The sequence below is a fragment of the Panthera tigris genome, chromosome E1, assembly GCF_018350195.1.
Source record: "Panthera tigris isolate Pti1 chromosome E1, P.tigris_Pti1_mat1.1, whole genome shotgun sequence".
Taxonomy (NCBI): Eukaryota; Metazoa; Chordata; class Mammalia; order Carnivora; family Felidae; genus Panthera; species Panthera tigris.
The window spans coordinates 19,021,914-19,046,104 of NC_056673.1; the positions used below are offsets into that span (position 1 = coordinate 19,021,914).

The following is a 24,191-nucleotide window of genomic DNA, read 5'->3' on the forward strand; positions in this document are numbered from 1 at the left end:
GTCCGACTTCAGCTCAGGTCACGATCTCGCAGTCCGTGAGTTCGAGCCCCGCGTCGGGCTCTGGGCTGATGGCTCAGAGCCTGGAGCCTGCTTCCGATTCTGTGTCTCCCTCTCTCTCTGCCCCTCCCCCGTTCATGCTCTGTCTCTCTCTGTCCCAAAAATAAAATAAAACGTTAAAAAAAATAAAAAAAAAATAAATGTACAATGTGTGATGATTATATATATATATATGTATATATATATATAGTGAAATGATTACTACAATCAGGTTAACACATCTATCACCTCACATTTATTTTTTTTCTTTTCTGGTGAGAATGCTTAAGATCTACTCTTTTGGCAAATGTCAAGTATATAATACAAGATTATTAAGTAGGGGCACCACACTGTACATTAGAGCCCCAGAACGGATTCATCCTAAAACAGAGTTTATACCCTTTGACCGACATCTCTCCACATTCCCCATTCCTCAGCCCTGGCAACCACCATCTATCTATTCTCTGTTCCTATGAGTTCAAATTGTTTTTATTTTTATTATTTACTTCACGTATAAGTGATACCATGGAGTATTTGTATTTTTCTGTCTGGCTCAAAGTGGGCTGAGACAAATTATTTCAGGCCCAGATAAAAAGAGTGAAGACAGGGGCACCCGGATGGCTCAGTTGGTTAAGCGTTCCATTCTTGATTTCCAATCAGGTCATGATCTCATGGTTCATGAGATTGAGCCCCCTATTAGGCTCTGAGCTGACAGCATGGAGCCTGCTTGGGATTCTCTCTCTGTCTCTCTCTCTGCCTCTCCCCAGCTCCCATGCATATACACTCTCTCAAAATAAATAAATAAACTTACAAAAAAAAAAAAGAAGCAAATGACAAAAGCTTCAAGAATGCCAGCTGAGTAACCCCCCACCCCCCTTAAATCAGGAAAACAAGAGGTTTTTTTTGAAACTCCATCCAGTATTTCCGCCTATATCTCATTGGCAGAATTGGGTCAACTGGCCATCTTCAGTAGAAAGAGTCCGGGAAGGTAAAGGTTTTTGTTTATTTTTAAGTGGTCACATTGTTCCCTTAGAACAAAATTGGGGGAGAAAGGAAAGAATGATGGCAATCTGTGCTGTATCTCTCTCCACCAAAGTGCTTCTCGAATTTTCTCTAATACGTGCAAACTCCCCTCTCTTTCCATTGCTGTTCTTTTTTTTTTCTTTCAGGAGTCAGACTGAATCCTTTCTTTCTTTTTTTTTTTTTATGCTTATTTATGTATTTTAAGAGACAGCGAAGGCCAGTGGGGGAGAGACACAGAGACAGAGAGAGACAGAGAATCCCAAGCAGGCTCCATGCTCAGCTCTGAGCCCGACTTGAGGCTTGATCTCATGACCATGAGATCATGACCTGAGCTGAAATCAAGAATCCAATGCTCTACTGACTGAGCCACCCAGGTGCCCCAGACTGAATCTTTTCTATTCCATCTTTTTGGCTCTTCCTCTCCCCACCTGGGAAATACCTACTGGATGCCAGGAGCCTATCCAAGCCCCTTGTAAGTATTATTTTGTTTAACTCTCGGGACAGCCCACGAAGCAGGTACTTCTATTATTGTCCCACTTAATAGAGATGGATAATGAAGCTTACAGTGGGGAATTAACTTGCCAAGGTCACTAGCTAGGAAGGGGTGGAGCTGTCATTTGAACCCAGATGTCCTAGGTGGAAACTGACTCTGAGCTGGAAAGTTGTGCCCAAGTTCATTGGGAAGCGCTTTCAAGGATTAACACCTGGGCAGGGAGCAAGAACTCAGGCTCGGCCAGAAGGAAAAGTCAAACTAAGACATTGTTGCAGCAAAAGACTTGAGTCAATCCCACGAGGACCTTTGGAGCTGAGAAGGCCCTTCAGAGTAATCCCATCTTGAGGCATAAAGGCCAGGTCTTTAGACCCCTGCAGAAGGGGGCATCCACTAGGACTGGAAGTGGGCTCTCTTGGGGAACAGGTGTGGCCTTAGGTGAGGTGGTTCTCTCCAAACTGATGGCAGTTTCTGCAGAGGGTCTCAGACAGCCGTCAGCTATTAATGCACCCAGCAGCAGGGGTGAGGGTGGGATATGAGAGCTTGAGGCCTGAAGAGGACACCATGGTATCCACTGGTGTCCACTTGGACTGTTCAGATCCACAATAGTGGGGAAAGTTCTTACAAGATTCCGGTTGTCTCTTTCCCTGAGGAAATGCACACGATTAAGGTTAGTAGAATGAATTATAGCCCTCAATTGATCATCTCCCTTCTCTATGCTTTCTCGATTCCCCTCACCCTAAGCTGGCATTTCTGCTACTCTCAATGGCTTTTGTGGTAGGGTGACCCAAACCCACACATCCCTGAGAGGGCCTGACCCCCTCATCACCATGTCCTTTTCAGATGTGGCTGCTGCACTTATCTATTTATTTATGTATTGTTTATTTATTGGGGGGGGGCAGAGAGAGAGAGAGAGAGAGAGAGAGGGAGAGAGGGAGAATCCCAAGCAGGTTCCAAGGTCAGTGTGGAGCCCAACCCGGTGCTCGATCTCATGACCTCGAGATCACAACCTGAGCTGATACCAAGAGCTGGACGCAAACCCTGCATCTGGCTGTGTGCTGACAGCACAGAGCCTGCTTGGGATTCTCTCTCTCCCTAGCTCCTTCTTCCCCTCCCCCCACTTGCTTTCTCTCTGTCTCAAAAATAAATAAATAAACATTTAAAAAAATTCAATAATAAAAAAAAAAGAATTAGGCACTCAACTAACTGAGCCACCCAGGTGCCACTTGTCCATTTACTATCCTACTTGCACAAGGGAGAACCAAGAGATGCCCCTATGGATCCCCAAATATATTCTTCTCTGCTACCCATCATGTAATAGTTCTACCTGTTCCTGACGATCAGGGTCAATTATCCCTCATGAGATGATGACCCCCTTTCCTTGCCTGCTAGCGTCTTAGTATGAGCAACCCAAAGTGACTGGGAGGTGGCCATAGCTTCAAGTGTAGTGGGACGATTGCGGTGTTCCTGGTGGAAGTGTTCCTCCTTTGGGAACGAGGACTTCTAGACCTGCAGAGCCCAGAATTGTGGGGATGGGAAACACAAAATTCCCCTAGGGGGTCACTGGGGATATTGTCGACCGGGGCCACTCCTTCCATCTCTCAGCTCCCAGATCCATGAATTCTACCTGTTGGGGACACCGTGCCCCATATTCGTCATTGACTAGGGTGTGTTTTTTGTCCTGAAGGATGTTGGTCCATCCTCTCTAAGCTGGGCCTCAGTTGTGCCTTAAATGGCTATTATATCATCCCATTGGGCGAGCAGTTTCTGGCTAGCACGGTATGTTATAGGACCAATAGATTTCACGGTCATGTACCCACAGCATACCTCTTTCACTTTAAGGAGGTTTATTGGTCCAATGCTATGTTATATAGCATCTTGTGTCAGTGGATCAAACCCTCTGTAGGCCCTTAGCCAGTGGTGCTGGTTAAAACAAAATTCTGTGAGCAGAAAATGCAAACCCATACCCAGAATGTTTCTATTCCAGTCTGGATGAATTACTGTTCCTCTGAGGCGAGAAGATGTCATTTTTGCCATCAACAGGCTGGTTGGTGTCCTGAGGGATGGTGCCATATTAAGGATTTAGTTTTGGTCTCTGTTGCTGGTAGGTTGGGCACTTGGTGGCACCAGTGACTAGACAGGCCTTAGTAAGTAGGGGCCCATGATGTTGGGCTCATGCATAGTCTCTACCCTTGCCATGGGGCCCCTCTGGACATGCATTCTTGTCTCTGCATTCTCCTAGGGGATACAAATTTTGAAAAATTTAGAATCTTGCTAGATCACAGGGAGGCAGGGGGTGGGGTGGAGATTCAGAAGCTTCCACTTGGCCTTCTCCACTATGACAGCTCTTACCCCATAGGCCAAGGAACAAATGTGAGGCTTCTGCCAACCACCGAGTGTGGCTTTTCTAATTATACATTCAGGGAGGACCAGAGGACTCATTTGTCTATATTCTTGCTGGGAACACAGTCTTCTTCAGTCATCAGGTTCTGGGTCTGAAAACTGGCGAGGGACTGTGGCTTTTTATTGGGGCAGGTTCCCTCAGCCACCTCGTCATCCGTCCTTGGGTTTTTAAAAGGTGTACGCATTGAACCTTGAGGGATGCCTAGGCTGGTTTCCTCTTGGTACATGGTGTTCTGTTAACTACCTCCGTAGCTCTCTGTGGGTCATGTCCCCTAGGCTGCCCCTCTAATTGTGCCACTCAACGATGCCGCTTAATCTTGCTTCTGTTGGTTAAGCGTGCCGCCTGGTCTCTATTTCTTCGAGATCCCATCAAGCCTACTGCTATCAGGGAGCCTAGCTCTGTGACAATATGGTCTGCCATTAGCCCTGGTCTTGAGGAGACCTACAAACCCAGAGTGTGCAGGGTGATGTGGGGTTTGAAGGTTCTTAAGTGCATCAACCCACATGCCCCAAAGTGTCAGGATCCCACTTCTTTCTAACCGTGCTACTGACCTTGACCTAGAAGACTTTCCAGGGCTGAGAATTCAACCTGTTTGGAGTTCTACTATTCTTTTTTTTTTTTTTTTAAGTTTATTTATTTTGAGAGAGAGACAGAGAGAGTGAGCAGGGGAGGGGCAGAGAGGGAGAGAGAGAATCCCAAGCAGGCTCTGCACTGTCAGCGTGAAGTCCCACGCGAGGCTTGAACTCACAAACTGTGAGATCGTGACCTGAGCTGAAATCAAGAGTTGGACATTTAGCCGACTGAGCCCCCCGGGCACCCCAGAGTTCTACCGTTCTTAGACTTAAATTGTGGGCCTGATCTTCAACATTTTCTGCACCGCCCAACCCCCACTCCTCATTTATGTGTTGCTAAGGAGGCACTCTAGCCTTAGCCTTTAATTGGGGATTAACCACTCGCAACTTTTCATTGTCTTACTCCAACAATAGTTGTTCAATCTTACTGTTCTTAAATTTCTATTTTCCCCATATTAAAAAAAAAAGTGCCTGATAGATTACATCTACCCGTGCGTTCTTGCACTGGTATTATATCCCATCCATCCTATCCTATCCCATCCCATCCCCACTGCTGACAGTTTTAACAGTTGCAGAGCTACGGCATGCCAGGGCCTATCAAGGCCTTCACCTGGGGCCTTGCTGCCAGCTGGCCAGTGGATGATTCAGCTCCCCTGGCTCAGACCACACTCATGGGACTAATTGGTTTAGTTTGGATCCTCTGGAAAACCAACTCAGAAATGGAGATTTGCAAGTGGGAAATTTATTGGGTAATACACTTGGGATCAACATTGCGAAGAACTAAAAGAGTAGGACTGAGCAGAAAGAGAACTTGAACTAAAGGCAGTCACAAGCAAAGGCCTCACCTGACCCCCTGGGAGCTGATCACTTATGAGGGCTCTTGAGTGCTTCGGGGTGGTCCCACCCCAAGGCCTGTATCTTCCAGCCACTTGTGCAGTTTCTCCTGGAGCTGGTGTGACCAGAGTGAGGTAGCTCTCTTGCTAAGGGCAATTTCTGGAAAGGGATTCAGTTGAGAGCTGGCCACTAATGCTCCCTGCAGCTGGGGAAATTGGTGGCTCAGCTGTGAGGTGCCCAGCACTCCTTGGGATCCTAGAACAGGGGTGGGGGGGGGAGTGTGTGGAGGGGTGGGAGATGGGTAGAATGTAGGGAATACTCCTGGAAGGAGACCCCTGAAGACAAAATTGGCAGAGACTGCCGTGTGACCAAAAACAGAGAGAACAACCGAGAGTGCTGGATTTATTTTATTTGGATTAATTTTATTATTTTTTATTTGAGTATAGTTGACAAGAGTGATGCATTTAAACCTATACCAAGTGCTAGTAGTCCTCTCGAACACTCTTGTGTTGGACCATGCAGAACTGGTTAGGGCACGGTCTAATTCGCTTCTACTCTGAAGCCATATCCTTCCTAGCTCAGAGCTAGTCAAGCTGGTGCTCAAAATTCAGACAGCAGATGTAGTTTGTTTGGCTGCACAAGGTTTTAAAAAACGTGAAAAGGCTGCCACTATGTAAAAATTGGAAGAGTGTATATGTAAACTCAGATTTCCAGCTTCTATTGATTAAGGGGAAGATAGAGCAACACTGGGTCAGTATTCTTGCATGGCGGCAGTAATTGAGTGAGAGCTGCCCCTTTAACTGGGGGGGGGGGATGTGCCCCTTAGTTCACCACAGTATGTATGCGTTACCTGTTTTGGCATTTTTGTGTAGAATCCCTGCTGTGGTATGCACTACCTGACATGGTGCATGGTCTATACAATAGGTGTTTGGGCGCTTAATATTGATTCAGCAGAATGGAATGAATTTAATTGGAGACGAAGTCGGAGTGAAGCCTAGTGTTAACACTCCAAGTGTTATGAGAAGCTTGGCAGTCAGTGGGGGCAACAGGACAGGAAGTGCAGATTAGGATGAATTAGTGAATTAATGCTGGCTGGAGCCTGAGAAAAGCAAGAGCAGAGGGCCAAGGACTGAAGTTTGAGTGTTCTTTGCCTAGAGTTAGGGAGGAACGGGGAATCTGGGGAAGCAGAGGAAAGAGAAGCACAAAGGGACCTCAGGAATGGAATGCTCCTGGAGCCAAGGGAGCCGAGGGTTTAGACATTTGCATCCAGGCTAGGGAAGGTGAAGGGAATAGGCAAAGAGCCATGGCAACAAGAAAGTAATTGGGAACTTTCAGAGGAAGCATGAGAAAAGGAGAGGAAGATTGCAGGTCTGGAAGTTTAGCAGTGAAGTACAGGCATTGGGATACTCTCTGGAGGTACGAATGAGAGCTTTTTGGGGGGTTTTAGCTGGGAAGGGCACAGATGGACATTCATTTAACATCCTTTTCTTTAACATTGTCACCATCATTTCTGACATCATCTAAAAGACATTAGTTGGTATTCATATGGCATCCTTAGAGAATGGACAACAGAGCCACCTAGACCCTTTCCTCTCATTCTAGTGGAATGAAGTATTAATTTAATATGTATTTTAGACAATCACCAGCCAGCAAAGGTTGGAAACTTCTCTCATGGATATCTCTGTGCATGGGATACTGGCTTAGAGAATTTTTTTTTTTTTGTAGTAAATGTAAAATACTAGTTTTGCTCTGCCTTATCACCTGATTAGTTATCATATCATGCGGCCTAAGTGGCTGATTAGTGTGTGCTCAGAATGTGGAAACTCATTTTAAGATTATCCTAAGTAAAGTGTATTGAGGAAGATAATCTCAAAAATAGCTCATTCCAAAATTCATGTCCGATATAGGTAGATCATTGTTTTGGATGTAATCCTCTCCCTGGAAAACCAATTTCACACAAAATCATTTTAACTGTGGTATTAAGGGTATAGGGAACCCCATTGTTTCTGGAGAGCCACAGTCTGTCTCTACTGTCTTTGGAGTCAAACCACCTGGGTTTGCATGCTGACTCTGCCACCTACCAACTCTGAGACTTCAGGCAAATCTGTTAGATGAGGGTAATGAAAGGTTCATTGAAGGATTTAAATGAGATGATGAATGTTGAATCAACGTATGGAAGCCCTTAGAGGATTTTTGAGGATGGTGCAACTTGAATCTATTATCAACCTTGCAAAAGTTTTATTAACTTGGGTGCCTATCTGTTCAGCAGAGGAAGTCCGGACTGCATTCCGGAGTCTGAGCACTTTGACCGCCATCGCGTCTAGGAACTGGGATTTAACACAGACAGTTAAAAAAAAAAAAAAAAAAATTGTATCTGTCTTGGCCTTATTTCCCCCCTTTCTCAGCAGTTTATACTAGCTAGCTACGAAGGACCTGGAAACCGGAGATTGTGTACTTTATTTTTTTATGAGAGCTTAAGGCAGAGAGGGACCCTCGCACAGCCCCCCAGATCAGCCGCAGAGATCTGCGCCCTGGGAGAAACGCTAGCTCCGCGGCCCCCTAACTTCCAACCCGGGGAGCAATCCAAACCCTGGGGCCGGCGGGGGAGGGGGAGCCTCTTGTGGCGGCGGGGATGCGAGCGGATGCTCCCGGGTCGGCACGGACCGTCGCCGGCCGAACCCAGAGCCAGAGTCTAGGTGAGCCCGGCGGCGAAGAGGGACGCGCGCCTCCGGGCCCGGAGGAGTTAGGTGACGTCACCTCCAGGAGGACTCGCTTTTTCATTAATGAAACCGGCCGGCACGGGCGCATGCGCGGCAGGCCGCCTTCCCTCTCGCTTCCCCCTCCCCTTTCCCAGCCGCGCTCTCAATCTCAAGCTCGCTCGCTCTCCCTCTCCCCGGGCCGTGGAAAGGATCCCACTTCCGGTGGGGTGTCATGGCGGCGTCTCGGACTGTGATGGCTGAGGGGAGACGGCGCTAGTGGGGAGAGCGACCAAGAGGCCCCCTCCCCTCCCCGGGTCCCCCTCCCCCGCCCCCCTTCCCCCTGCCTCCTCGCCAACGCCCCCTTCCCCTGTCCCCCTCCCGGCTCGGCGCAGGCCCCCCATCCCCACCCCCGTGGGAACGTTCGGAGCCCGCACTCCTCGGACCCTCTCCTCGCCTCTGCCTTCACCTCGGCCCCCGCTCCCCGCCCTCTTCCCGGCCCTGGGCGCCGGCCGGCCCGTCCCTCCGCCGCCCCCCGGCCGCGGGGAGGACATGGCCGCGCACAGGCCGGTGGAATGGGTCCAGGCCGTGGTCAGCCGCTTCGACGAGCAGGTAACGGGCCCTCGGCGGGCGGGAGGTGGGAGCGAAGTGGGGGTGGGGGCGGAGTGGGTGAGGGGAGGAAGGAGCAGCCGCCTCCCCCGCGGCTGCCTCGGGCTCTGGAGGAGAGGAAGGGGGGAACTAGAGGGGGTGGCCTAGGGGGGAGGTGCGGGGAAGGAGGGGACGGCTGGTGGCTCGGGCTCCCCTTCCCTCCTAAGTCGGGGGGTGGGGCCTCTTCCCTGACCACCCCCTCGGACCCTCCATCCTCTTTATCCCAGCCCTTCCGCTTGCTAATGAGGATGAGTGACCTGGGGGCGCTTGCAGGGGCTCTCCATCTGGATTTAATCATTTCCCCCTCCCTTACTTTTGTTTGTTTGTTTGTTTGAACGGAGGTGGGTAACGTTTAGGGGTTTCCTCTTCCCTCAGTGGCCCTCCGAACTGGGGGTGAGTCCCTGGAGGAACCCCCAGGCCTGTCTTGTGTACCCCCAATGGGAGAACGATAACATCCCGCCCCTCCCCCAGTTTCTTCAGCTTCCTCTCTTGGACGGGGAAGAGTAGAAGCAGGGAAAGCACAGGTTTTCTTACTTTCTGCTCCCTGGTCTCAGCCTGCCCTGAGAGCTCCAAGTGCACACACTCAATGCACATCTTTTTGGTACCCCACTTGGGCGTCCCCCCATATCCTGATGAGACAAGAGTGGCATTTACATGTTGTAGTAGAAACCATGGTGCTCGTTCCCTTCTGCTTCTGAAATATTTTTCCCCCTTTTTTTTTTCTTCCTTGAGAATTGCAGTTTCACCCTTTATTTTGCCAGCGGTCTGAGAATGTGAATAGGGCTTTCTTGAGTGAGAATCTTGGGGAGTAAGGGGAGCAGGGTGCCAGGAAAAGTGGGAAACTGCGTCTGAGCCCCTGACCACGGAGAGCAGGGACAGCTGGGATGTGGTCCTGGAGCCGATAATTCTGCTGGTGTTGTGTTGTCGTTTTTAACTCTCACCTCTTGGTTCACAAGAGTACTTTCATTGAGAATCTTTGGGGTGGAAAAATAAAAGTTTCATAGCTTGGGGAGGTGCCTTTTTATTCCTTGAGCTTCAAACGCTGGGTCCTGAGGCTGGTCAGAATGAATGCACACGGAGCCTTTTGTCAGTGGGAATTAGTTTAACTTTGTGTTGCTGTGGTTAGTTGGGGATAGTTTAAAGGGATGCTTTTTTTGCAGCTGCAGTTCTACCCGGGGCTTCCTGTGATGAGGGACATGTTAAGGTTGAATCCATCTATTTTGTTGACTGGATACAATCATAAAAGTGGTTATGGGAGCTGAATGGAGGGGCAGGGGAGGGCTCCACTTTTACTGGATCCACAAAGGTTTCCTTACAGGACTCCCAGTGTTGCTGACCTACCCGAAAGATGTTTGGGATAGGCAGCAGGATTGAGAAGGAAGTTGAAACTACCTAGGTAGAATAGAATTACAAAGCTGTCAGGGGCTTGTAGCGTGTTGTTTCACCCATCCCTCTTCTGCTCCCAGACCAAAAAGCTTGTAAACCAACTGTACTACTGATCTATCTGAGGAAGTAAAATGTTACTGTACACACTGCATTGTGTTATTGATAGAGCATTAGATTTAAAACTTGATAGACGAGACTTTATGTAATCTTGAAAAAGGATTTTAAAGGCACACGGAAGAACCCCAAGTCTAAACCTTGTGGACAGCATAATATGGATGCAGGAATTTTAAGTGTTCACACTACCATTGTTGTTCTCCAATTTTTTTATTAGTTTTTTTTCCCAATTTTTAAACTTTATTTCTTCACTTCTTACCTGTTGATCTCTAGGCTTATCTGCCGCCTACAAAAAAAAATATAGTTTTCTAAATTTAAAAGAATGATTTTTATTATATTCCCAGTAACACAAGTAAATATTTCCTTCTTTTTGTCCCCAGTGTTAAAAGACCTTAGGCTTTGTTGTTTGCGTTGTTATGAATATTGTGGAATCAAACTCGCCACCATCTGTTAAAAATTAAGGATGTAAGAGTTTTAAACGGAAGCATTTTTAATGTATTCCTTATGTTGTAATTAAGAGAAAGATACATAGGGCAAATTATTCCTCACATTCTTCTCTTAGGTTAAAGACCACTGACTTTGCCATACAGAAGTCTAAGGCTTTTCAATGTTTAACATAAGGTACTTACATACCTTAATTTACTATAGTAGTCATAAACGTTTAATTCAAATTAGAGATTACCTTCAGGTTGGAAAGTGAGAAAACCGAGGCACAGAGATATTAAATGACTTTCCAAGGTCACGTAGCAGACCTAATAACAAGAGCCTCAGTACGAAACGTATTGAATGCTGAACAGTCAGGGATACTTTTTCTGAAAAGTATCTCATAGGATTTGTTTTAATAACCCCTTAAGTATAGTTAAGGGAGAAGAGTTCACATTTTTATTGAGGGGAGAAAAAGCCCCACGTGTAGGGAGAGGTATTTGTATAATTAGTTTCAGCTATTTCTAAAAGTTTTAAATTTTGGGTATATTGTCTGTACTTTGTTTCAGCGGGGCCAGAGGGATACAGGCTGCTTTTTATTACAGCTAAGACATGTGTATGTTGAGCCCGAGAGCGTATGCAAGTCTAAAGGTAGCAACTCTGTTTATGACTGAATTGATGGTTTGGTTGGACTTCTAATATTTGTGGTGATGTAAGCAGAAATGCATTACTAGCCACTGCCGATAACGTTTTGTACTCTGATGGGTATTGCTTGGCAACTTGATGCGGTAGACCCAGTTAAGAGAAGTGGCAGTGTTCCATCCTGACATTTTGAGCTTAAGCCCTTATTTCCAAGTGGGTAAAATGAAATTGCTGTAACCTGCTAGTATTGCACCTAAACCTAGTATTTATGGCCTAAGTTGAATGATTCTTACCAATTTTAAAAGTAATTATGTCCTTGGTTAGGGAAATGGCAGTTGCAAAGGTGGATGGCCAGAAAGCAGAGTGAATGTATCAGTTATTTATTTATTTTTGTAAAGAATGATGAGTTAAAAAAAAAAATTAATGTTTGTTTATTTGCTGAGAGAGTGGGAGACAGAGCGTGACTGGGGGAGGGAGAGAGAGAGAGGGAGACACAGAACCCAAAGCAGGCTCCAGGCTCTGAACTGTCGGCACAGAGCCCGACATAGGGCTCAAACTCACATTGTGAGATCATGACCTGAGCTGAGGTCGGACACTTAACTGACTGAGCCACCCAGGCGCCCCTGAGGTTTCTTTTTAAATGTTTATTCATTTTGAGAGAGACAGAGCGCATGCGCACGGCACGCACGCCCTTGCAAACACAAGGAGGTGGGGGAGAGGGAGGGAGAATCCCAAGTAGGCTCCACGCTGTCAGTGTGGAGCCAGACTAGGGCTCTGTCTCACAAACCTTGAGATCATGACCTGAGCTGAAATTAAAAGCCCTACGCTTGGGGCGCCTGGGTGGCGCAGTCGGTTAAGCCCGACTTCAGCCAGGTCACGATCTCGCGGTCCGTGAGTTCGAGCCCCGCGTCAGGCTCTGGGCTGATGGCTCGGAGCCTGGAGCCTGTTTCCGATTCTGTGTCTCCCTCTCTCTCTGCCTCTCTCCCGTTCATGCTCTGTCTCTCTGTCCCAAAAATAAATAAAAAACGTTGAAAAAAAAAAAAAAAAAAAAAAAAGCCCTACGCTTAACTGACTGAGCCATCCAGGCACAGCTGAATGAATGTTATCAGTTACATCTTCTGCTTTTCCTTAACCTGCCTTTATGGTGCTGAATAGTACGTTTCTAAATTGATACTGGTATATTTTAGGTGTGTAGCTCTAAATTGTGGCTTATTAGGTTACTATTAATGAATTAGAGAAAACTTTGTCACATGCCCCACCTAGCTCTGTGTGCCCCCCTGGTTCTGTAGGACTTTGTTTCTGAAGCGGCACAGAAGAAAACTGTGCTTATTTGAATTTTTTTTTTTTAACAAATTGAAAAAAAGATATCCCCAAATGATTTGTTGTAAATATGTTCATTTAAGCACTCATGTATTCCATATCTGGTCAAGTAAAAAGAGTATATACCCCCTCACCCCCCATATTTAAGAACATATTAGAGAATAAGCTGATTTTTGATTTGAAACAATGGCATATCAGTTACTGTAAATTGGATGCTAATTGGAATGTGCTTTGAATATGTCGTGTGAAACTCACGCAATATAAAATGATTGACAAATGTCTTTGAAGTTATACACCACATGTTAATTGGCTAAGTAGATTTGTAAAACTTTGAAGCTGTTTTGGATTAAAAAAATCTCGTAGCTTTGTTTCTTAAAGCCTGGTCTGCCATTTTTATAAGGCCTTAAAGGTAGTTGAAAGTGAGTACTCTTTTGGTGAGGGGTATTTTGTGGTGAGGAAAAAATGCTTATTCTTTATTCTGGAATTCCTATTTGAAAAAATTTCTTCCAACTGATCCTTAATTAGTTCTCTATGCTCCCTCACTCCCCTTACCTTATTTAGCATCCGATTTAATTTTTGTGTGAGTGCCTTCCTTGTCACCTTCAAACTTACTAAGATTTCTTTTCTCAAGCATTTACTTGGTCCTGTAGCTTTCTCTCAGTGGATCAATTTTTTTTCTTCTTTTTGTTGCCAGATACCTGCTGCCTCTACTGTTTATCCACTCATTTCCTTTAGAGCTGAAAACTAGCTTCTGCCTCTGCTTTCCTTCTGGATTGCTGCTTTCTTGAAAATGATTCCTTCTGGCAAAACATAGTGGTTTTTGCTCAATGGTAGTGCCGCTGTGGTGTTCTATTACCCCTGGAAACCAGTCTACTGGAATTCAAAAGACACAGTACTGTCTTGTATGTCTGTATGTTTGCAGATCCTTATATACTGATGTGCTCATCAATCCTTGAACAGATTTGCTTTCCCTGTCAAACTATGCTGCCTGTCACTGAACTGGGATTCCTGAATGGGGTCTGAGTTTTGTTCTGCTATTTACTTTCTCTGTCCTTATGCTAGCCATTAGATGTCTGTGGATCCTAGATTCTCCTCATCTGTCAGAAAAGTATCAACTAGAGAATCTCTAAGGTTCTCTATCTAGTTTAGATATTAGATGATTTTAATATTTTAACGGCATTTCCCTGTTGCCTTCACAGTCCATCGGGAGCTGACTCCACTTGATTTACCCAACTATTTCTCATTATGCCTCAGCATGCACCTGTGTCCCAGACAGGTTGGCTCAGTCTCTTCTGTATATATCATGCTTATTCCTGTCTCTCAGCCTTTGTTGATGCCAGCCCCTGCCTGCATGCTTTCATTCCTCCTTTGTGCTTTTAAAATTCCTGTCCATCCCTCCCTGTGCAGCTCAAGCTTCATTTTTCCCATTAAGTTTTTTTTTGGATGAAACTCACTGCAGTCTCACTTCTTGGTGTACTTGTCACCTGGGGTTTCTCCCCTCAGGAGGGTTGGTTGAACACAGCTTAGTATTTGCTCTTCTCTTTTTGTCAAATAGAGTGTAAACTTTCTAAAAAGCAAGACACCTCAGTCAGCATCCTCGTATAGTCACCCCAGTGCCCAGCATGATTGTGAGCATATAGCACATCATTGGTGGAATGTTTTTTTAATATGATTCCTGGTTGAAAGGTAGACTGGTTAAAGGTAGTGATGACTTTGGCTTTGTCTTAAATGTAAATAACCAAATTTATAATGTAGTGTTTATAAACAGCCTAGGTCTTATAAGTTAAATGATATTTTACCTATGAATAGGTTTTTTTTTGGTTTTTTTTTGAAGAGAGCTTTAAGGAGGAACTTACACATATTTATATTTCCTCCCAGAGAGAGAACATGCTTTTTGAATCAAATTGCTTTAGATTTGATTAACTACCTTTGTGATCTTGGATTTGTCACTTTTAGTGGTAAGTCAGAAGGGAACTTTTTTGCAGTAGTCTGATAGGAAAATGATTGCAACGAACTTTGAAAAATCTAGAAGTAATTCCATGTAGGATTTACACATGTGCTTTACAGCCTGTTGACTATTGTGTTTTCACTAAATAAGGGAGATTGATTGGTCTCTGGATATTCCCCCAAAATGTACCTTGGCTGATACATATACCTTACTTTAGCATTCATTAACAAATAGTTACGGTACTGAGAGCATCTTTACGTATCACGGATCTCTGTAATTGATCTGTTTTCTTGCTTTATCATCTAATTTATAGCAAATGTATTATATGGTTCCTCAAGTTTAGCATGTTTAATATAAAAGTGTTACAAGGTGTTGTGTGAATTGGGCCAGCAATATTGTTTCATTTGATCTTAAAATATTCCTACACTTTATTTTAGTTGACATTTTGAACAGTAGGAAATTAGGTTCTTAAATCTGCCTCTTCTTCTTTTATTTCATTATTATTATTTTTTTATGTGTTTAGCATGGAGACTTTTGTCCTTGAAGGAAAGGTTAGTGATATATTACAATACTGTAGTGCCTTATTTTTAAATCTTTTTTCTTTGGATTGCTCGGGCTGCTATGGGGCGTTTTTGTTTTCATCTTCAAATTTGGTGTTTTGGGGTTCTATATAGACTCTTTATTGTTGCATTTTAACAACATGCTTTTACGGGTGAGCAGTGTATTAATTAAGAACATGTGTTTTGCAGATGTGTTCCTTCAGCCTCAGTCTGTTCTTCATTGGGAGTTATGTGTGTGTATAAGACAAGGGACAGGAGGTATAAGAAGGCTCGTTTTTAAAAAAAGGGAATTTAAGGAGGAGAATATTCCGTAGAAGAAGTAGAAGGAGAGGTTTGTGGTCAGCTTAAACTGTTAAAAGGCTTAGAATCAATACTGAAGTAGAATATGGGCATCTTAAGGTCTTTCTCTGCAGAGGATTGATTTGTATTTATAAAAGCATTGGCTTATTTGTAGGACATCTTTTAGAATACCCCATTTTCTTGTGGGTGGAGAGGGAAAGATGAGACAAAGTTTGTTTTGACCTTGAAGAATAGAAAAGTTAAGGTGTTTTACTTTGTAGTGACTGTGAATTTAAGATTTCAGCAATCAGTAAAATTCTGTATCATACTGTGTGCCAGGGCCTTCAGTAAACCGAGCACTCTGAGAGGTTGTACTGAAGAAAATTTTAACATTCTAGAATATGAATAACTGGAATTGGTAGCGCCCTCATTAAAAACAATTTTTCTTTGAGAGATAGAGCATGAATGGGGAGGGGCGGAGAGAGAGGAGAGCGGGAATCCCAAGCAGGCTCCACACTGTCAGTGCACAGCCTGATTTGGAGCTCAGTCTCATGAACCGTGAGATCACGATCTGAACAGAAATCACTTAATTGGCTGAGCCACCCAGGTGCCCTGGTAGTGTCCTTATTAAAGTCTCTCCAGGGGCCTGCAGTAGACCACCTATTTGACCACCTCAGATAGCAAATGCCAGTGATACATAGTTACATTCTTCAGTTCTCTGACAGTGGCTTTTGAACCATTGACTTTATCATCAACAAAAGAGCTTCTGTTGAGATAAGAAAGCCCCAAGCTAAAATGGAATCCCATTCTATTATAATGAAGAATCGAAATTATCCTCTAAACCTCCATATACTTTTTACTAGAAACGGCACTGATTACTTTGGAGTAGCAATAACTTGAGGTGCAAAGTTCCAGATTACATATTTTCTTTAAACCACAGATTGGCACACTTTTGGTTTGGCTTAAGGTTGCCACTGCAGTCTGCAAGCTGTTGCCTGTTCCTCTTCATATTTTATAGCTTTGAGTTTTTTACCCTATTGAATTTCAGAGAACTTAACTTTTCCTGATGAAATCCTTTGCCCCTTCATTTCACATCCCCCAAACAGGGTGATGTATCTAGTGCAAGAGGCATGGAGTTAATTGAGTAAATAGCAAGAGTTTTAGACTTGATTTTAAAAGGTTTTTACCTAACTTACTTATTTTGAGAGAGAATGAGAGAGAGAGTGCACACGCTTTATTTTTTTAAGTTTACTTATTTTGAGAGTGAGAGAGTGCAAGTGCATGCTCGCGGGGAGGGGGAGGGGCCGAGAGGAGAGACAGAATCCCAAGCAGGCTCTGCACCATCAGCACGGAGCCTGATGTGGGGCTCTAACAAACCATGAGATGGTGACCTGAGCAGAGATCAAGAGTCAGATCTGTGCCACCTCGGCGCCCCCTAACTTATGTTTTTAAGAGAGTGTGAAAATGGGAGGCGGGTGGGGCAGAGGAAGAGAGAGAGAGGGAACTTAAGCAGACTCTATGCCCAGCGCGGAGCCCTATGCCAGGCTTGATCTTACTACTGTGAGATCATGACCTGAGCCTAAATCAAGAGTTAGATGCTTAACCGACTGAGCCACCCAGGCGCCCCTTACCTAACTTATTTTTAATCATAGTTTTATACCCAGATAGTGACTTTGTGGGTAATTACTGCTCATAGCAATCTCAGGTGACCCTTTTCAGTTTAATTGTTGACGACTTTCCTTGGGTAGTCTCCATAGTAATTTGGGCATGAGAAAATGCACCATCTCAAATTTGTGATGGCACTGCACTGTGTAGTGAGAAAAAGAGCTTTTGAGTGTAGCTTTCAAGATAACCTTGGACAAGTCACTTAACATCTCTGAACTTCAGTTTTCTGTTTTTATCATAAAATGGGGATTATACCTTCCCTGCTCACATCATGGGCTTGTTTAGTATCTTAGATGTGAATCTTTCACATGAAAGGAAACTATAAACAGTCATAAAAATGTGTTACTGTGATTATCATCCTATGCGGTATTTTTCTATCCCTTCTTTATACTTTCTTATTATTATAGTTTCATATTATTATTACCCTGCATGAGGAAAAATAAAACTAGAGGTGCAGAGCAATTGTTCACAATCATATGACATGTAATTAATTGAATTTAAACTAGCGTGTGGGTGTTAATCCTTAGAGCAGTAACTTTTCAATAAATAGAGCTTTACAAAAAAGGTCTAAATTTTTTGAACAGATAGCACAAATATGTAAAATGAGGAAAGTATTCTTCTTCCAAGTTGAGTTATTAGAGTTTACCTTTTATGTTCATATGAGAGTAAGTGGAAACCTTTTAACTCATCTGGTCATATGTTAGAAATAGATAAAAATAGACATACATTTTAAACATTATATCCTTGATTTCATTATTTATCATTCTTCTTTTCACCTTACCAGAACTTCTTTGGCTGTTAGGAGACGTTGTAACATTGTTCCCCTTTTATTTAGTTTTATAGCATTGCATTATACTCACTGAAGATTTTTAGATGAGGAGAGATGAATTCTGAAGGTGAGAGAATAGAATTTGCTAGAATACCAACAGGAATGTACAGATTATGTATTTACTTCATTTTTTTTTTATCTTACCATTTGTCCACTTTTGTAAAGTTGGTTTTCAAACTCGAAGAACATTGCATTTAGGATTTGATTAAATTTGAGGCAACTCTAAACTTCAGTAGTGTTTGAGTGCTTTATTCTATTGGATTCCTGGGTATTTCTGTTTTTCTTTCTTTCTTTCTTTCTTTCTTTCTTTCTTTCTTTCTTTCTTTCTTTCTTTCTGTTATATGTACTTTTTCAGCAACCCCTCCCCTCCCCCCCCCCCCCCCCATTTTGTCTTTTGGAATATCTCTTCAACCTCTGTCAGCTCAGGGCTGGGAAAGTGTTTTGCTTTTATACTCCAGGCAGGTCTTCCTTTTGGGTAATGGACTGAAAGGGGGCGGGGGGGGGGGGGGCGGGGGAGCATTTGTGTTTCCTGTTATGTTTGTTCTTGGCCTCTGATAACTGAAGTTGCAAGTAGAGAATGGAAGAGGTAGTAGGTTTTGTTTTGGTCAAATGTTGGCAACAAAGATCAGTGAAGACCTGTGCTTTGGTTTCTACCCTGCCTCAACTGCCTTTGTGATATGTAAATCTAAATTCCAAGTTGTTTCATTATCTGTAAAACAGGAGAAATAGGATCTGACACTCTAAAACTTTTATAATTCTTAAAATGGATTGATTTTTGTTTCTTTTTTTTTTTCTTTAGAGCCAGCCCTCTAAAAAAAATAATTCCAGTCACTAACAGATTAGTCACAGATCCTTAGTTAGAAGGAATCTGAGATTATTATTATTAATATTATTATATTTTTTTAATTTTATTTTTTCAAATTTATATCCAAATTAGTATGTAGTGCAGCAATGATTTCAGGAGTAGATTCCTTAGTGCCCCTTACCCATTTAGCCCATCTCCCCTCCCACACCCCCTCCAGTAACTCTCTGTTCTCCATATTTATGAGTCTCTTTTGTTTTGTCCCGCTCCCTGTTTTTATATTATTTTTGTTTCCCTTCCCTTATGTTCATATGTTTTGTCTCTTGAAGTCCTCATATGAATGAAGTCATATGATTTTTGTCTTTCTCTGACTAATTTCACTTAGCATGATACCCTCCAGTTCCATCCACGTAGTTGCAAATGGCAAGATTTCATTCTTTTTGATTGCTGAGTAATATTCCATTATATATATATATATATACCACGTCTTTTCCCATTCACCATTGATGGACATTTGGGCTCTTTCCATACTTTGGCTATTGTCGATAGTGCTGCTATAAACATGGGGGTGCATGTATCCCTTCAAAACAGCACACCTGTGTCCCGTGGATAAATGCCTAGTAGTGCAATTGCTGGCTGGTAGGGTAGTTCTATTTTTAGTTTTTTGAGGAACCTCCATACTGTTTTCCAGAGTGGTTGCACCGGCTTGCATTCCCAAGGAATCTGAGATTATTTAAATCCACTTCTGCAATAGCCTTGGCAGATGATTGTCCAACCTCTATTTGGATATTTATTTAAAAAAAAATACAGTAGTAATTCGTGTTCGTTGTAGAAATGCAGCAAATCACAAAAGAATGAATAAAAGTCTAAAATGCCACACTTCAGAAAGAACCACAGTTAAAATTTTGGTACATAATTAAAAAAATTTTTTTTTGGTACATAATTGAGTCTGCCGATTCTGAAATCCGAATGCTTGGGTTTGAATTCTTGGGCTCTGCTTTGCTACTGCTTCCTAGCTCTTGGCCAAGTTACTTAACTTCTTCAAGCTTCAGTTTCTTCACTTGTAACAAAAAGTCAATGAAAATACCTAATCCACAGAAGGTGGTTGTGAGGTTTAAATTAGGAAATAATGTGTCAAGCATGTGGCAGTTTCTTGCACTTGGAAGGAACTCAGTAAATGTTTGCTACTGTTACTATTGTTAGGTTGTTTGAATTGAATGAGATACATTGTTTTATAATCTCTTTTAACATACCGGCATAATGTGAACATTTGCCCATTTGATTGCATTTTCTTTTATGTTTGTAAAAATTAAGGTATTCTCAGGGCATCTGGGTGGCTCAGTCAGTTGGGTGTCCGACTTCGCTCAGGTCATGATCTTGCAGTTTGGGGGTTTGAGCCCTGCATCAGGCTCTGTGCTGACAGCTCAGAGCCTGGCGCCTGCTTCCAATTCTGTGTCTCCCTCTCTTTGCCCCTTCCCCTCCCGTGCTCACACTCTCTGTCTCTCTCTCTCTCAAAAAAAATTAAAAAATTAAGGTACTGTATGTAATTTTACTTTTTTCTTAATATTTAAAGAAATTTGAGTTTTCTACATTGAACATGTTTATAATCAATAACAAAGTGAGTACATATTTTATAAAATATAGGACTTCCAATTAAATGTGAATTTCAAATAAACATGAGTAATTCTTTTTAGTATAAGTATATTCCATTAACGTTTGGGAAAGACTTATACTAAATGTTTATCCATTATTTATGTGAAATTCACATTTTTAAATGTTTATTGTTGAGAGAGGGAGAGAGAGACAGGGTGTGAGCAAGAGAGGGGCACGCGTGCGCGCGCGCGCACGCACACACACACACACACACACACACACACACACACACAGAATCTGAATTAGGCTCCAGGCTCTGAGTTGTTCTATAGGGCTCGAACTCAAAAACGGTGAGATCATGACCTGAGCCGAAGTTGGATGCTTAACTGACTGAGCCATCCAGGCGCTCGTGAAATTCACATTCAGCTGCACATCTTATTTGCTAAACCTGGCAACTCTAATCTGAGTGACTTTAATATCAAGGTGGATCACCTATCCAACATCTTAATCTCCAACCCTCCTTGATCTTAATTCTAGTGACGGTGACCACAACAGAGATAGGGTCTCCAAATTCAGCTGAGTCCTTAATACTGTCCTGTATTGCTAAGTATCCTTAAACTGCACCCATTCTCATTTACTCCCACAGTAATTCTTATCTTCTGTATAATCTCAGTCTCTGATTCTGCTACCTGAATTTAAGGTCTCTATTTTCTTCTATCTCCTATGGTACCTCATTCCATTATTTCCCTTTATTATATTCTTCAACTTCTCTCATTAAAGAACAAGCCATTAGATGAAATATTGGCTCAGAGCCTTGAAAAGAGAGTTTAAACATTTTAGTATGTGTGGCATACAAGACCCTACAAGATTCACAATCCACTTCAGGCTTCACTTTCTCTGACAGGCTTCCCCGGACTGCCCAGTCTGAATTAAGAGCTCTGCTTACATGCTCCCACTGTACTCTATGCATCTACCATAATATTTGCCATAATTTTCTTACTGTCCTTCTCCCATATCAGACTTTAGACACCTCGAGACCACGAGTTATGTCTTGTCTTTATTACCTCAGCGTTTACCACAATGTGCACGCAAGTGGAGGAGGGGGCAGAGAGAGAGAGACAGAATCCCAAGCAGGCCCCAAGCTGTCAGTGCAGAGCTGGACGTGGGGCTCGATGACTGAGCCGAAATCCAGAGCCAGATGCTCAACTGACTGAGCCACCCAGGCACCCCTTGACTGACTGACTGACTGACTGACTGATCTATTTGTTTATTTATTTATTTAAACATTTTTTAATGTTTATTTTTGAGAGAGAGAGAGAGACAGACAGACAGGCAGGGCGTGAGCGGGGAGGGACAGAGAGAGAGGGAGACACAGAATCCAAAGCAGGTTCCAGGCACCGAGCCATCAGCACAGAATCCGACGCAGGGCTTGAACCCACGAACTGTGAGATCATGACCTGAGTGAAAGTCAGATACTTAACCAACTGAGCCACCCAGGTGCCCCTTGATTTATTTATTTTGTAACTGGAAGTATGTCAATCCCCTTTACCTACTTTGCTCATTCCCCCACCCCTCTCCTCTCTGGCAATTACCAGTTTGTTCTTGGTTTCTGTTTTGTTCATTTGTTTGTTTGTTTGTTTTTAGATTCTACATACAAGTGAAATCATCTGGTATTTGTCTTTCTCAGTCTGACTTATTTTACTTAGCGTAATACCCTTTAGGTCCATCCATGTTGCATAAATGGTTCAGTGGTGGTCAGTACTCAGGCATGCCATTTTTCATCCCTTTTCTCAGTATTTTTGTATATGAGAGTGTTACGTGAGATTTTTAAAAAAGTAAATGGCTTAAGAAAGGCTGAGCATCACGTACACTATGTTTTTGCTACTCATCTGATTACCAGCGTAGTAAGCCTATTAAAGAATATTCATTGGCATAACCTCTAATATTTGGAAGGGAGCGTGGACTGTGACGGGGACACATGGCTGCTTCCCCTATTCCACAGGGCTCTGTGTGAATCAGAAATGTGAGATGAGATAATATATGTCAAGGTACTTTGTAAACTCACTTTATACAGGTAAAATTTCACTGTTATAAATGATCCTTCCTTCTGTAAGAGCTTAAAAGTCATCTGCATAATAATCAGTCTTAGAATCATCTGGTTGTTGATATTAGATTCAGTCCATAGGCCTGAAATCACATTTTCACCTTTACCCACCCCTGTGTTTTGACAATTGAGGCAACATTTTCTCATTCCCAGTCTGGCACCTTTCTATTTTTCATGAGTTCTCAAAGTTCACTGACAGTGTTTCCCTTTGCGCGTTTCTAAATTTTCTTGTGTGCTCTTGGATTCGGTCATGTAGACTTGAATTCAGATAAAACAGGTGGGTGGGGTCTTCGTGCTTTAAGAGTTCTGATGGCTCTCAACAATGCTCTTTTTCAAATGTGAAAATCATTTCAAATCATTTTGTTTTCTGGTAGAACAATTAGAAGTAAAATGGAATGGCTGTGCTTTTTCTCCTTTTGGTATTATACTGTGTACTCTAACTAGTGGTTCTTCATATTAATATATATTAAAAAAAATTTTTTTTTAAACATTTATTTATTTTTGAGACAGAGAGAGACAGAGCATGAACGGGGGAAGGTCAGAGAGAGGGAGACACAGAATCCGAAACAGGCTCCAGGCTCTGAGCTGTCAGCACAGAGCCCGACGCGGGGCTCGAACTCACGGACTGCGAGATCATGACCTGAGCCGAAGTCGGACGCTTAACCGACTGAGCCACCCAGGCGCCCCTCTTAACATATTTTTAAAAGCCGTCAAATGTTTTAATGTTTTTCTCTTTAAAATATTTAGTGACTGAACTTGTAACTTTTTATACTCTTCTCTCAATTTGTCTATCAGATGTAGCGTGTGTTCTTTCTTAAATGTCCTCTTGACATGGAACTCTGGGAGGGGGAGAGGAGAGACAACTGGTACAGACACATTAGTTTATGTGGAAATGCCAGCATTATCAGATCGCTTAAGACTCATGTTAAAAGTGTAGATTTCCTGGCCCCACTGAACATCTGAGTTCTAGAGGTATGGACAATGGGTTGCAGTTAAAAAGATCTCCATTTTGATGTCAAAGCTGGGTTTATGAATCCCTGCTGTATGATATGTGGGGAGACTTTCACGCATGGGTGGTGTTTAGTAGGTCATAGGATAGTCCTCGATGGCACCACAAGTAGGAAAAAACTGGATGAACTTTGAAGACCATATTATAAAAAATATTGGAGGGGTGCAGAAATAATGAAGCAGGTGAACTAAAATTCCAGAAGTGGAAGAATCCTGTGTAGGTGAGGAGAGAATTGATGATATTTACATTTGCTGATTCTGGACACAGACCGGAGAAGAAGGATGAGCCAGAGGTGAACTGAGTCTTACTAAAGCTGCAACATAGCACTGATGGTCCACTTGCTGAATAGATTAAAATGATCAGCCTCTCTCATCCGTTTTGTCTAGTAGAGTAAATGACAGACTCTCACTGGGAAGATATGTTGTAGAGTTTCTGAGGTTCTTTCATTTAAAATATCCAGCATACACTGAACAATTTCTAAAAAATTGAAAAGGTAGAAAACTGTGATTTATAATCAAGAAGAAAAATAAACTATAGTTGTAGATCCACTGGTAGTTCAAGTTAGCAGGCAAGGACTTTGAAATAACTGTAATATGCTAAAAAAGTAGGCAAAATGGACAAATAGGTGAAAAGTTGGAGAATTTCTACAAAGAATTGGAATCCATAGAAAAGAATTAAATGGATATTCTAGAAGTCAAAAACCTAACACTGGTTGCTAAAGGTATTTCATTTACATGCTCATTGGAAAATCTTGGTGTACAGGACTCTAGGACCTTGCCTTACCCTTTGCCTGACTCTTCACTTTTCTAAACAA

The 24,191-nt window shown here is 42.9% G+C and overlaps 1 protein-coding gene across 9 annotated transcripts in view; it reads left to right on the top strand.

Moving 5' to 3' along the window:
* NF1 (neurofibromin 1) overlaps positions 1–24,191 on the top strand; it is a 319,551-nt gene that overhangs the window by 60,724 nt on the left and 234,636 nt on the right. For 7 of the 9 annotated variants that reach the window (XR_006211074.1, XM_042966171.1, XM_042966174.1 and 4 more), the window contains exon 1: positions 8,447–8,667. The exons of the other annotated variants lie outside the window; for them this stretch is intronic. Coding sequence is in view for 6 of the 7 variants with exons in the window: in XM_042966171.1 (XP_042822105.1) it covers positions 8,608–8,667 (60 nt within the window). In the remaining variant the exon portion in view is untranslated. Of the gene's footprint in view, positions 1–8,446; positions 8,668–24,191 lie in introns of those variants that run through there. 9 annotated transcript variants of the gene reach the window in all.